This window comes from Herpailurus yagouaroundi, unplaced genomic scaffold (assembly GCF_014898765.1).
Source record: "Herpailurus yagouaroundi ecotype Mexico unplaced genomic scaffold, PumYag 28, whole genome shotgun sequence".
Lineage (NCBI taxonomy): Eukaryota > Metazoa > Chordata > Mammalia > Carnivora > Felidae > Herpailurus > Herpailurus yagouaroundi.
Window position 1 is genome coordinate 162518533 of NW_024412376.1, and position 15609 is coordinate 162534141.

Below are 15609 nucleotides of genomic sequence, written 5' to 3' on the forward strand. Positions count from 1 at the left end.
TGTGCCGGCCCGAGAGTCACTAGCTCCAACCGGGACAGAAAAGAGCTGGCCCTTCTGTGTTTCCCTCGCTTTATGCAAATGCAAACACCACAAGCTGTCTAGGACTGTGTTCCTTCTTTGTCTGCTTTGCATTTCTGCCAACGTGTCCTAAGGAAGATTCTGATGCATACCTGGATATTCCTCAGTGACAGATTTTTCTTCAGAGTCTTGCGAAGGACTCCGTGAAACTTTCTCAGAAGACATGGATGCCCTGGTCTTTGTCCTTGGTTCCGGTTCCAGCTTAGATCTAAATAAATAATTAGCAATCACATAAGTTGCTTCTACAAGATTCTGTCCTGACAACACACGCAGTCACACGTGACCCCCGCACACTGGTTCTGTGCTCTCCGCCAGAGAGCAGAGTTGCTAACCAGCGGCCATCCCAACGCACCTCCCGCGGGACACTCACTACAAGGTGCCAGCGTCACTGCCTGCACGGGGTGGGGGTGGGGGGGGCGAGTGCAGTCAACAGACGAAGGAGAGAACGCACAACCCTGCCCCACAGACCGACACCACACCCAACAGCTGCGTGGCAAAAGCTGACTGTTCAATCCAGGAGCTGGCTGTTTCCCACCAATGCAAAAGTGTGGCTAAATACATACACATGCACACATGGGCACACACGTTATGTAGTACGTGTAAGTAATTCTTAGAACAGTTAACTATAAAAGCACAAGTCTTTAAATATCCACCGGATGGAAGCGACTGGTCTCAGGAGCCATGGCCTCTGCACGTGGCAGCCGCCCCAGGGCTTCTCCTGTGGCCGCATGGCCTCACCTGGGGGCCAGGCTTCATCGCACTCACCCAGAGAGGCCTTCTCCGACCCTGTGATCTCAGACAGGCTCCCCCACGTCCCCCCTGTGCCACAGCCCTTGTCTTCACAGTGGCCACCGGTCTGCAATGGCCCAGTTCATTTGTTTACTGCTTGCCCCACTCCCCAGGGGTGTGTGCTCTCGGAGCAGGGGTCTGGGCCATAAGCCGTGGCTGCTTCACAGCCCAAGGTCCCAGATGAGTACCCGGGATTCAGCGTTTAAGAAGTACAGCTTGTGGGCGCCTGAGTGGCTTAGGTGGTGGAGCATCCAACTTTGGCTCAGGTCATGACCTTGTGGTTCGTTGGTTCGAGCCCCACACCAGGCTCACTGCTGTCAGCGTGCAGCCTGCTTCGGATCCTCTGTCCCCCCCTCTTCTGCCCCTTCCTCAATTGCACACCCTTGCTCAAACATTAAAAAAAAAAACAAAAAAAAAAAGGAAATACAGGTTGCCTGAATGGATACAACGGTCAGTAATGAGCTAGTAAGAGAAAAAACTTGATTATGAAACAAGCCTTGTAATAGCTTCACTGGAATCCACACAGCACTACGGCAATGACAGGCGGACTGCCAGAATGATCTATGAGGAGTTCTGTATGACCAGCCAGAAAGCATATAAATAAAAAGAACAATGTAAATACGTGTATGGATGATCTTGCTAATGCCAGCTAACATTTACTGAGGGCTTATTATGTACGGGGCATTTTTCTAAGTATGCTGTGTGGACACACTTACTGAATGCCATACGTCCCTATGAGGTAGGTAATGGTATTAATGACCTTTTTACAGAGGAGGAAACCGAGGTATATGGCAGTTAGGAAACTCTCCCAGGTCACACGGTCAGTAAATGGCTGGGCCGGAACGTGACCGCAGGGAACCTGCCTCCAAGGCCACGCTCCTAACAACTCCATCAAGAGGATCCTACCCATCAGGACCCATGAGAAGGACTTGTGGTCAAGCGAATTTGAGGAAGCTGGGTGGGTATTTTACTGGATGGGTATTTTACTCTACACATTTTCAGTCTTTAATATCCTAATATACATTGTGAATTTCCCAAAAGGACGTCTCTTCCAAAAAACCTGGCTGCAGAGACCATTTTCATGGAGTTTTGGGAAAAGACAAGGGTTCTGAGAAAAGCTGTTTAGGAACTGCTCCGCTACAACGTTCATAAAAGAATTCTCAAAAATAGCAGTAGTATCAACCGTCCTAAACATCCAGCTACTACGGCTGGGAAACAAATCACCCTAAAGCTCAGTGCCTTGAAACAGCAATAATCGGTACCGTCCATCAGCATGTCTGGGGCCACAAATGTGGGAGTGGCTCGGCGGGGCGGTTCCGAGTCCCGGTCCTTCACGGGGCGCAGCCCGACGGCAGCTGGGTCTGCGTCACCCAAAGGCTTGCCAGAGGCTGGCGGGTTCATCGGGACGAGGCTCCCTCACAAGGCTCCACTGCAGGTGGGTGCCGGCCCGGAGCCGCGTCTCCCTGTCAGGGGCCACGTTGTCTCCCCAGCGCAAGGAGCGTCTGAGCCAATGGCAGAAGCAGCAGTGCCTTTTATAATAGCCGGGGAGTCACACTGTCATTGCTGTCCTACACCACGGCCCAGGCAGTGACAATGGTCCACTCGGGCTCAAGGAGAGGGACACGGACCTCACATCTCCCTCTCAATGGAGCAGTGGCGAAGTCGATTTTAGTAAGACCATGTGGGATGCGATGTGTTTGGATGCAGCCACCTTTGGAAAATCTATCGGCTATTCTAAGCATCACAAATACACACAGAGACATATCCATCACAGCACGGCTTGTAGTAACAAAACAATGGCTTAAATGTTCGTCAAAAAGTGCCAGGCTTACGGTGAGAAGATTCAGGGGGAAAAGACCCCATTTGCAATAGCCAAAACAACAGATAAACAACTAACAATGACAACAAGTATCACAGCATAAACTGAACAAGAAAAGCCCAAAGCCTATGTGTGAAAAACTGAAAGATTTTCTTCAAAGATATAAAAATATCCTGTAACAAATGGAAAGAGATATCATGTTCTTGGATTGGAAAAAGAAATATCATAGAGATGTCAGTTCTCGTGGAATTTAAGAGACAAAACAGATGAACATGGGTGATGGGAAGAGAGAGGCGAAGATAAAACAGACTCTCAACTACGGAGAACACACGGAGGGTTGCTGGAGTGGAGGTGGGGGTGAGGACGGGGGAGGACAGGGGGAGGACGGGGGAATGGGTTACACAGGTGATGGGGATTAAGGAGGGCCCTTCTGATGAGCACCAGGTGTTATATGCAAGTGCTGAATCACTGAATTCTACACATGAAACTAACAATACACTGTATGTAAACTGGGATTTATTTAATGTTTATTTGTTTTTGGTGGGGGTGGGGGGAGAGGGGGAGAGAGAGAAGAGAGAGAATCCCAAGCAGGCTCCACGTTGTCAGTGCAGAACCCAACGCGGGGCTTGATGACTAACTGCAATTTAAATAAAAACTGGAGGGGCGCCTGGGTGGCTTGGTCGGTTAAGCGTCCGACTTGGGCTCAGGTCATGATCTCACGCCCGTGAGTTCGAGCCCCGTGTCGGGCTCTGTGCTGACCGCTCAGAGCCTGCAGCCTGTTTCCGATTCTGTGTCTCCCTCGCTCTCTGCCCCTCCCCTGTTCATGCTCTGTCTCTCTCTGTCTCAAAAATAAATAAACGTTGAAAAAAAAAATTAAAAAAAAAACCACAAAACTGGAAACAAACACAAATAAATAACAAATTTATTTTAGCCATAAAAAAAAAAGATGTCGGTTCTCCCTAAATTAACTTATAAATGTAAGCATACCGATCCGAACAGAAATATCAGCAGGTTCCCCTCCCCCATCCTGAAGCCAGACCAAATCAATTATGAAATTCACTCGGAAACATGCAAGGATGTTAGGAAAAACTGTAAATAAATATCGAACTGTACTTAATGACAGAGCTGCTGATGCTCACAACTCCCTGTCAAAGACATGAAGGTAAGAGGACTAAGCACCGTGCAGTAAAACGTAAAGGGTAAGATTGACGGCAGGTAGCTGGTGTTCACTGTAAACTCGACTGTGCTATAGACGTGAGAATGTTTCCAGCAAAACGTGCCCAGAAAAACCCTACACGAGAGAGCGGTATCAGGGCCTGGAAAGGCTGACAAACCACTGACAGAAAATTCAAAAAGAGGCTCGAATGTATGTAGATATTTAGCACACAATACAAGCTTAGTCAGGGGGCTGAAGGATCAAAGTTTCCTCACTTTGCGCACCAAGATCAAGTCCAAACGCACAAGTGATACAGACATAATAAATCGTACACGAGGGAGAAACACACGGGTGAATGCTTCTCTAAGCTAGGTGTGGAAAAAAGTTCGTATGACTCAAAATCCAGAAGCAAGAAGGGAAAAAAGGATGAATTTAACTACATAAAAATTTTTTGATATATTTTGTTGCCCGGCAAAAACACACCAGAAGTGGTGGGGGATGCCGACAGCAGGGGATGTGAGTGAGCGGGACCAGGGAGGGGTGCACAGAGCCTCCCTGTACTTTCGGCTCAATTTTGCTATGAACCCAAAACTGTTAAACATATGAAAAGATGCTTGCTCTCACTCAAAATAAGATAATGCATGCGGCGCCTGGGTGCCTCGGTTGGTTAAGGGTTCGACTCTTGATTTCGGCTCAGGTCATGCGTGATCTCGTGCTTGTGGGATCAAGCCCGAGTTGGGCTCTGTGCTGAGTGTGGAGCCTGCTTAACATTCATTCTCCCTCCCTCTCTTACTCTCTCCCTCTGCCCCTCCTCCACTCATACACACATGCAGGCACTCTCTCTCAAAAAAATGTATTAAATATATTAAAGTTAAAATATATTAAAATTTAACATTAAAATATATTAAAAACATATTTTAAAAAGATAACGCATATTAAAAACTACACCAGGACATACTTTCTTGCTCTGGAAGACTGGCAAAAAATCACAAGACTAGCGGGTTGGTCAGTTTGTGGAGAAGCAGACACTTTCACAGATTGATGGGTATGAATGCCAAATGGTGTTAAGTTCCATGGAGGGAAATGTGGTAACATCTAGTGATGTATATGGGGGCACCCTGGCAGCTCAGCTGGTTGAGCGTAAGACTTCAGCTCAGGTCGTGATCTCGCAGTTCGTGAGTCTGGGTCCTACATGGGCTCGCTGTTATCAGCGCAGGGCCCGCTTCCAAACTTCTGCACCCCGCTCTGTCTCTGCCCTCCCTCTGCCCCTCCCCTGCTTGTTCTCTCTCTTTCTCTCTCTCTCAACTAAATAAAACATTTTTAAAAAAATTTACAGACCTATTACTCTCTAATGCAACAATCTTACTTGTGTGAATCTATCCCAAAGACACAGCAACAATATGAAACGGTTTGTACAAGGCCGTTCATTGTAACAATTATGTAATTCAACTGTAGTACAGTCAAAGCCTGGAAAGAATCCGAACGCCCATCGCTGTGGCACTGGCTGTATCACCTTGGGAGTGCTACGCCAACGTGGAAAGACGTCACGAAAACGTGTGCACGCACAGCTGTGGGGCAAAGCACACAAGAGGAAGAACTGTGTGCAGGAGAGAACGTCCTGCACCTGCTAAGATGCTGACAGAAAACCCACAGCTCACCGTATACTTTGTGGTGAGAGACTCCATGTTTCTCCCTAAAATGAGAAGAAAGGCCAGGATACAGTAGACCTGAACACCAGTGGACAGAGAACAATTACAGACTTTGTGAGTTTCTGGTATGGAAACCCAGCAAAGACATTACAAGAAAGGAAAACTAGACAAACGCCTTCACGAACATAAACGTACACCTCCTTAACAAAACATAAGTGAACCAAATTTAATAATATATAAACACAACCATGCATCATGACCAAGGGGGGTTTACCCCAGGTATGCAAAGTTGGTTTCACATTTTTAAATCAATGTAATACACTACATTAAAAGAAAAGAAGAAAACCACAATATCATCTCATTAGATGCAGAAAGAGCATTTGAAAAATTCAAGATCCCTTCAAGATAAAAACCGTTCACAAACTAGGACTAGAAGGTGTGCAGGAAAAGGTTGACTCAGCAGGTTTGGGGTGTGCCAACTCTGCCCATTAGAAAGAAGCTGGCCCTGGACCAGTTCCTGGAAGAAAACCTCCATGCTCCTGGAATATCATGCCTGATAAGCAATGTTTTTGTATACCTGGAGCCTTGGACCACACCAGAGAGTTTATGCCAACCATGTGATCTCTGATGGGGGCCTCGGACCAGACTGTGCGGACCTGACCTCTGGAGGCACTGGAGACAGAGTAACGAAGGTCGGCTATTTGGGTGCTCCGTGCCTACATGACTGACTCCCAGTGAAAACCCTGCGTGTCAAGGCTCTAGCGAGCTTCCCCGGTTGACAATATTCCATACGTGTTGCCAGACATCACACATTTTCATTGCCAGGAGAATTAGGTGCGGTTTTCAGAGGACAACTGGAAGCTTCATCTAGGTTTCTCCGGGACTTTGTCTTACATGCCTGTTATTTAGCCTTGCTGCTTTTAATCTGTATGCTTTAACCATGAGTACAGCAGCATTTCTAGGAGTCCTCCTAGCAAATCACGGAACCAGAGGGGAGTCTTGGGAACGCGTGACAAAGAAGGGAATTTCCTTAACCTGATATAGAGCAGCTATATCAGAATATATCAGAATACCTACAGCTAGCATCGTAGTAAATCCTTGCCCCTTAAACAGACAAGGCAAGGATGGCCATTCTACTTTTTTTTTTTTTTTAAGTTTACTTGAGAGAGAGAAAGAGCACGAGCAAAGTAGGGGCAGAGAGAGGGGGAGTGAGAATCCCAAGCAGGCACCGTGCTGTCAGCACAGAGCCTGGTGTGGGGCTCGGTCTCATGAACAGTGAGATCATGACCTGAGCCGAAATCAAATCAGGAGTCAGATGCTGAACCGACGGAGCCCCCCAGGGGCTCCCCAGTTCTGACTACTTCTGTTCAACATGGTACCTTCTACTGGCTTGTATGCAAATGCTGAGTATGCAAATGCCGAGTATGCAAATGCTGAGCACACTGCACAGCATATGCAAAGAGCTGCACAAGCTGGCTGTTCCTACCACCCTAACTACCACCGCGACGGCTATCATGACCGCGTAGTAAGAAAAGGCAGAGTGGTTTCATAAAGAAAACGTCTTGTGCAATCCCAAGGCTACAGGCACTTTTTCTTCTACCAAGGTGCAGACCGATGGGGACAGAAGAAACCAGCTGACACAATCCATCAACAGTTTTAAAACTCCGGGGGAGGGGCCACCCCTCTCTAGTCTGTGCAAGGGACCCAGTGCGGCCTCCGACTGCTGGCCCAGCCAGGGCTGGTCTTCCAGGTCGGTGTTGCGTGGTAAGTGCGGGATGATTTAAGGAGGCCCGACAGACCGGCAGGGGAGAGGGTGGGGAGGGGGGTGGTAGCCGCATGTGTGAGCGATGGGCGGCCTTCTCCTCGGCGGTTTGCTCAGCAGCGCCAACGTGCCGCCCTTCTAAGAAGACCCTCTAGGCCGACAGGGTCCACAAGTCCCACGGCGGTCAGAGATACGGTCCTTACCACACTGTCTGGCTGACCGAGAAAGGTACATTTAGAAATAGGGTTTGGAGAGGAGAGGGAGCTTGAATTCTAGCCTGCCGCTTATTGGCAGTGTGACCATTTTCTCCCCAATCCTCTTTGAGTTTTGTTCATCTGCAAGATGGAGAAGACAGCGCCTTCTAAAAGTGTTCTCGCCAAGACTGGGACCATCCGCGAGGCCGTACCCAGCAGGGGAGGCCGGCACACAATCGATACTCTCCCGGCTACTCTTCTAAGTGCTGGACCTCAGTTGCCGTATCTGTAAAGTGGCTTTCAGTAGCTTTCGTTCCAACCCAAAGAAACAGATCTTCATCCTGGTTTTCCCCTCCTCATGTCTGTGACAATGAGAAACCTGGCTTCCAGAAGTAATATTGCACCTCAAAGCTGTTGCAAAGGCTAAATGAAACGGTAGATGAGAAGAGTACCATGTAAAATGTAAGTATTTTACAAATTCCTTCTACTGCCAACTCCGAGCGTAGAAATTACGAGGGGCTTCGCAGAGCAGTCACTTGGGCGCACTCTTGAGAGAGGAGTGATATTCTGCCAAGCACGTAAGGGCACAAGGGTATGGAGGCACAGGGAAGCCAGCAGTGGGACCTCTGGGTCAAGGACGGCCCTGCCCTCTGGAGAACTATTTGGCTATTTAATAAAGAATTCTTTTATACTCCCAGAAGCCGTGGGTGAGAGTTCCAGCTGCTGCACACACACCCCCGCCCCCAACACCTGTCACTTTTATTTTGGCTATTCTAATGAATGTGACATGGGATCTTGTAGGCTTTCATTTTGTCGCGAAACAATCACACGCACAAAAACCTTGAGTACAAAGAACGCTTTCTCCTGAACCATCAGACAGTAAATTGCCAACCTGATGCCCTTTTCCCTCTGAGTATTTCAGGATTCCCTGAAAACAAGAGCATTCTTTGATACAACCAGAATATAACCATCAAAAATCGGGAATTTCGCGTCGACACGTGACTTCCAGCCTTTCCCTGGACCCCATTCTAACTGGACTAGCTGTCTCGCGGACGTCCTTCAGAACGAAATCACACAGTGCATCCAGGGCATCCATTTTTTGTTAGGCTCCTCTGGTGTAAACAGTTCTTCAGTCTTTCCCCGAGTTTCATGACCTTGAGACACAATGACGTGCCAGCTATCCTCTAAGAAGCCCCTCAGCTTGCGTTTGTCTGCTGTTCCCCACGGTTGGAGACAGATTATGCATCTTTGGCATAAAAGAGTGACACTCATCTACGTACGTTCTCCCCAGGGCCTCCCAGCAGGTTGTCCCAGATTTCCCTCCGTCACTTGGTTAGGGTGGTGGCTGCCAGGCTTCCCCACTGCGGAAGTTACTCTTCCCCCTTGTAAGTCTGAGTACTGGGGGAAGGAGTGCTTTGATGCGATGGAGTTATCAATGCCAACCTTCAATGCACTCACTTACGGATTCCTATCTAGATGGATGCAAGATGTCCTATTTTATTCAGGTTATCTTCTGCTACTAGCATCGATTTGATGCTCAAACGGTCTCAAATTTGGCCAGTCGAAGCCCCTTCAAACTGCCCTTTTCCCAAGTCCCCGTCATCCTCTGAGCCCTTCCCTGCTGCCTGCTATGACAAAGGTTCCAGGCTCATTTTATACTTTTCCCTCCTCTGGCCCCAGACGGAGCCATTTCTGCAAGGAGCTCTGGTTCCTGGAAGCTGAAACTGCTACTTAGAAGCCAAGATCTGAATGCTAAGTATGCTTATCGCTACTGGGGTGTCCCTGCTTCCAGGCCATTTGCACTACACATACATACTCACTTACAACCATAGTTAGTTCCGCATCTATCTATGCAAACTGAAAACCATGAGTGCGCACCCGTACCTTCCATTCCAATCTAACACCACAGGGTTCATTCTGGTTTTAGCCCTTTCACTTCCCGGAATGTGCAAAACCGGCTTCCATCATCCTTATGTATTCACTTGTTTGACCAACCTTGCTATTATATAACCAAGGGGTCACCTCCACTGCCACTCTTCCCCCACAAGGGCGCACCCCCCCTCCTCACTCAGGCTCAGGACCTGACCAACCCTTCGAGCAGTGGCCCCCACCGCTTTACACACCCACCTGACCCTGCCCCACCCCGGGGCTGCAGGACTGAATTGTTGAGGAAGAAGGGCTTAACTGACTTTTAAATAAAGAGCTCTGGGAATGTCTGTGATCCTTTGTGTGGAGAGTATGCTAATGTGCCAGTTTTCAATTTAAATGAATAAAAGATTACAATGCAGTAGACAAAGCTGAGAGCCCTTTTTTTTTTTTTAACAGTGATAAAAACAGATCTCATTATACACAGAATGTCTCTTGCAATCCTCAGGGAAATTACAAATTAACTAGTTGAAGGCACTTTGAAAAAAGCAATTTTTAAAAAGTCATCAGAATGATCAGTTTATACCCCATGATTTATTTAAATTGATTTCTCTAACTGAAGGCTGCTCATTTCCTAACTGCAATCAACACAGTTTCCACCTGGCCAACATCTGTTTCCAAATCCCTTATTTGAAAATCTTGGGATTCTATTTAAAATCTGAGAAAAACAGGGGTGCCTGGGTAGCTTAGTCATTTGAGCATCCAACTCTTGATTTCAGCTCAGGTCATGATGATGGAGCCCCACGCACGCTGGGCCTACGTGACATATTTCCATTCATTCATTTTCTTTCCCTCCCTCTCTCTCTCGCCCCCTTCCCTCCCTCCCTCCCTCTGCAGCCTCACTCTTTCTCAAAAAACAAAAACAAAAAAAATTTTGAGAAGAGCAGAAAGAGGGAGAGAAACAGATTTTTCAGTTTTGAAACAAGAAAACGTGTGGAACAACTTCTTGCCCTTATACAAAAGTTGGAGAAAAGTGATCAATGTTGCAGCGTTAAGTATGGCTCTTACACTTCTTTTCTGCCCCCAACAAAGGCTCTAGGTAGAAAAAAGATATTTTCAGTATCGTTCCATCATTTCAAAAGTGACTTTCAGACGAAGGTATCTCCTCTGGCACAGGCACCGTGCGCTCCCACAGCAAGAGAACCTCACGCCACCTTGAGCAAGTCATCTCCACACCCACACAGGTATCTACTGGGCACCAAGCCAGGGCCGCACAAAGGGGGCTCCGCAGACCAGCACCAGGCTACCAACTGTTTGCTACTGGTCTGCTGCAAGACAAGGATAAAAACACAGAGTAAACACACAGAGACATTTACGGCGATCTGACGTTGCCCCTTCATCAGAAACACATCCTACTCATCAGTTCAGCTCAAACTATGGTGGCAGGGTCGCCCGCGCCCCAAGCTGTGAACCCGACCTGCGCAGTGGAATACACCTCCATCCACGATGGATGGCAAAGAACAAACAACAACAAAAAAGCGGTCCTTCACCTCAGAAAGCCTGTTGGAAGCCAGGGGTCGGCACGCTTTTTCTGTAAAGGGCCAGATGGTAAATATTTCAGGCTTTGTGGAACATCCATGATCTCTATCTCGTATTTGTTTTTTTCCTTTTGCTGTACAGTTGCCAGGGGAATGGAAGAAAAAAGTCACATTTAACAAGGGTGCTACCCTTCTAAGACAACAGTCATAGACAGGGAACTGCAGAAAGGTCAGCTGAGACTACTTCTGGCTACGTGAGCAAACATCTCATCCAAGTAAGTGCCCTTTGATAGGAGAGATTAGTGTGCCATCACCTTGTCTGAAAAAAATACCAGCATAGAGTATCTTTTATCCTATACTATGACAGATTGAAAACAAGCAGTTCCTTAACTAATAAATAGGCTTTACTTTTGCCTAGAACGAAAGACACATGATAGTGACAACACGGCCATAAAACACGAGCCCTTGGGTTTTTCGAATCCGTTTTATGGGAATGATTTTTATCAATAACCATCACCAATCAAAACAAAATAATACAAAAGCAAAGTTCCCACAGATCCGACTTGACGATTAAAACCCCTCACAGTCAACTTATCTTCAGGCACCCTGTCACTCTTTCACTCGAGAGCCCTCAGTGAGTGGCCTCCCCAGGCCAGGCCAGGCATGGTGCCACGTAATGGGCTCGGGTGGTGCGACGGCAGCCCTCCGAGAGCATGTGGGTTACACGGGCCATGACGGTGAGCAGGGGACCCACACAGAAAGGAGCCACCAGCACGGCCTGCGGGAGCCAGGGAGTCTCTGGAGAGCAAGCAGCATCCTAACTGGGGCTGGAAGGATAAAACAGTTTGCTTGCCAAGGAGGGAAGGGAGGAGGGACAGAAGATGTAGGGTTCCGTGAAAGGCGTTCTGGGCAGAGAAGTCAGCGAGCATTAAGGCATGAGGGCTTCAAAGCACAAGGCCTCTTCAGAACACAGACGGAGTCACGTATGGTCAGAGCAGAGATCCACAGGGACCGACCAAGAGGCAAAGGCCGCTGTCCAATCACGAGCCTTGAATGCCATGCTACGAAGCTCTGCTTTGGTAAGACATGGGGAGCAAGAGAGTGGTAAAATTTCATGTATGTTTTGGGCAATGTCTTCTGGGACAAGGTGAGGAAAGAACTAGAAGGAGGCTGGACTACACTGTGAGGGTCACACAGTTATTTCCCTCAAGGTCTTTTGCTCAAAGTAACTGGCACAGGGCAGCTATCCGGCAGGAGACGAGGCTGTACTTGACTTGTGGAAATGAGAACAACTCCCATCTGACTGACGTTAATTGGTCAAAACCTCCGCTGAGAACCAAGAACTGAGGCGGCGGCAGCAAAAGCCCGTTCTCACTTGACCCGGGGTGCCCGTTGAGTCTCAAGTGCCGGGGTCCGCTTGGCTGGGGAAGCAGAAACGGGCGCCTCTCCGGCTGGTGGCTGGGAGGCAGAGTGACCGCCACCCGGTGTGGACGGTAAGTCACACGCGGCCAGAGCCCACTCTTCTTCTTCAGGGCAGGCTCTGGGCACCCCTCCTCCCATACCCCTCCCCAAGCCTGGACTGCCTGCCTTCTCTGTCGTCCCTTTCTGGGATCCAACGCAAAGCCTGCTGAGAAATCCGCCACGTTGCCCCGGTGTTCAAACCTTGCTGCGGCTGTGGGGGGCGGGGCAAGTCACCCAGATTCCCCGGGCCTCAATTTCCTCTACAAAACCAGATGCTCATACTTAATATTAACAGGGAGGATCAAATGTCGGGGATCAGATGAAATAAGCTGACACACTGGTAAAGACACGGTAAACGCTTCACCGGAGGTAACAGTCCAAATGAACACATGCGAACGCTTGCCCTACATACACCGATGCATTTTGTTCTCACAACCCACCAACGTAGGTATTCTGAATTTCTCCACTTTACGTGTGAGGAAACGAAGGCATAGAGAAGTCAAGCAATCGTCCCAAAGTCACACAGCTGGTAAGTGGCAGAGGGGGGACAGGAACACAGGATGTCTGGCGTAAGGTCTGAGCTCTGAGGCACGATGCTGTGCTACTCGAAGGCACCGTTTCCCCTTCTGAACTTGCTAATTAGTTATGAGACATCTTGATGAAACTGGCTACCTTTTCATGTTTCCATAGCAACCAGCCTGAGTCTTAGCTCCTTGAGGGCAGACTCTCTCTCTCTCTCTCTCTCTCTCTCTCCTTGCCTCTCCTCATTGCCTTGTGTAATAAACAAGTAATTATTTGCCGACAGGTAACACATTAACGTATCCACTTAGTATCCCCTGCAAATGCTTCCACTTGTTGGCATTTACAATTTCAAATGCGTCTCACCAGCGTGGGGACAAGTATCCGTGCAGGCCCGAGACTGCTCTCTGGAAAGACCTGTGCACAGGCTCAGCCCTGGGCTGGTGTCTGGGAACTGGGACTTTGGGAGGGTTCCCGCAACCCTAACTGCTAAGAGTGGCTCCCTGTGCTTGAACCGTTGTGCAAACAGTGTGGTTCATGCGGAACACAGGCTTTCCTTCTGGGAGTCTGGAATTTTGGTAAGTGCCAAGCAGAAAGCGCCTTTGTGAGCAGCCCCCCAGTAAAATCCCCGGGCCAGTGAGCTTCTAATAAGCTTCCCCAGTGGCCAGTTCACACAAGTGGTCACAAGTCACATCCTGTGTGACTCCACTGGAGGGGACCCTTAGAAGCCTGCTCCTGGCTTCCTCTGCACCTCACCTGGGTGCCCTTTCCCTTCACCATCTGCTCCGTGCCCTCTCACCGCAGCAGATCTCGGCCCTGAGTCCCACAGGCCCTGCTAGTGCAGCACCGAACCGGGGCTGGTGCTGGGGGTCTCGACACAATCGGAATTAAGAAAAGCTGCCGCCCAATAGTACGTACTGTTACCTTCTGAAAGAACACCCTCCAGTCTTCTCAAAACCAGTTCAGAAGTGGTCAAGAGTTGAAGCCCAGACCTTCGCTCCTCGCTCATTTAAGAACCCTGTCTCAGGCTGGGCAGCTGGAGGGGAAGCAGTTTTGAGTCCCTGTGCCCCACAAGCCGGCACGTGCTCCTCCAGGGAGGACAGCTCGGGGGACAGACACGTGCCACGGGAGATACTGAAGCGTGCCTCTGCTGCTTCCTGGCTGTGTGGCCTTGGGCAAGTCAGTTAACCTGCTGGGGCTCTAATGTCCTCACCTGCCAAAGAGGGTTCATGACAGCGCCCGGCACCGAGCGGGTGCCTTGTTAGAAGGGAGGTGCGTGCCGCGGGTGAGCTGGGGGGGGGGGGACCTCACTGGCTGCTGCGCCCCAGCTCCGGTCTCAGGAAAACACTCTGAGAGACCACGAGGAGCGGCATGGGGGAGGCGGCAGGGAAGGGGGGCGCAAAGAGAAAGAGGTGAGATGGCTAAACTGCGCCAGCCTCACAGGGTTATCTACACAGGGTGGGCGTGCGTGTGAATTCTGAACCACACAGCCTGGGCTCGAACCGCAGAGCTGCTACCTCCTGAGTTCCCCACAGCCGCCCCACAGCGGCAGCCCCGTCCGGAAATCAGGGATAACAACAGTACCTGCCCTGTAGGGCAGCTGCGAGCTAGCGATGAATCTGGTACCGTGCCCAGCACAGTCAGGGCTCAGTAAGGCCTGGCTATGGCATTTTCCGAGGACACCCGAGCTCCGTACATTGTAAAGCATGAAGACTCCACAAACGTCCGTTGTCGTTATTACTATTATTAATTACGGAACGCCAACAGAGACAATACTTACAGTCTCTTCTTATCCACCACTCGCTTAACTCGGATGGCTCTTTGTTCTGAGTAAAGTTTACAAACTCCTGTTGTAGGGAAAACACCAGAACAGAGACCATTTAAAACCGCTTGTCAGGCAAGGGTGTCACGAAACATAATGAGACACTATGGTCTTCAGCTAGCAAAGCTACATCTTGCATCACGCCTATCGTGCAAGGCCACATTTAGACCCTTAAGAGAAAATGAAATACTTTTCAAGTAATCTTCAATGAAATCCAAAACGGCACCCCTGTGCTCCTTCACTTGCTGGGAGTGTGTCTCCTTGTGGGCTGGAACAGAAAAGGACAACAGTCAGGTCTCCGTATTCAATTACACCGAAGAACAATTCATCAGCTTCCTTAGAACAGTTTCTCTATTGAAAGTATTTTTAAAAATACGGCTATAAAACAAGCCTTCTGTCAAGTGCCACTCCATTTGTAAAAGAGTAAGATTTACTGGGCTTCGCACGAGCAAAAGATTAAACCTGTAGAAAAACTACAGTCAAAGAATTTATGGTTTATTACAGCACGCAGGGCTCGTACTCGATGTGGCTCACTTCTGGAGAGCTGACCCCGTTTGTACTGACAGCATCCAAGGCTCAAGCTGACCTTCAAGGAACATGTTTAAATCAAACTCAAACCACACACCAGCCGGCCGGTCGGTGCTGTTTTCCAGCTTGGAATGCTCCGTCCTCCCCCTTTGCCATTCACGTTCCAAGCGCCCCTCAGACCTGGAGGTAAGCCTTCCTTCTCAAGGAAACCTTCCTGGACTGTCTTAGCCACCAGGATGCCCGGCTTCTGCAACTATCACGTTGTCTTCGAGTCCATGCCATCCATTGTGGCAGGACAGCTCCCACTCACTGGGAGACTGGGTGCCTGCGGCGGGCAGGCCCTCTGGCAGCACTTAGCATATATTACTGCTAATCCCAAAGGCAATTTGGAGCTCTGTTTCTTTCTTTCTTTGAGCACAAAGAAACTG

The 15609-nt window shown here is 49.1% G+C and overlaps 1 protein-coding gene across 6 annotated transcripts in view; it reads right to left on the reverse strand.

Moving 5' to 3' along the window:
- STX18 (syntaxin 18) overlaps positions 1-15609 on the reverse strand; it is a 122525-nt gene that overhangs the window by 23594 nt on the left and 83322 nt on the right. For all 6 annotated transcript variants that reach the window (XM_040488011.1, XM_040488027.1, XM_040488051.1 and 3 more), the window contains 3 exons: positions 14844-14921; positions 14612-14678; positions 171-286 (listed from right to left, as the gene is read on the reverse strand). In XM_040488011.1, coding sequence (XP_040343945.1) covers positions 171-286; positions 14612-14678; positions 14844-14921 — 261 coding nt within the window. The remainder of the gene's footprint in view (positions 1-170; positions 287-14611; positions 14679-14843; positions 14922-15609) is intronic.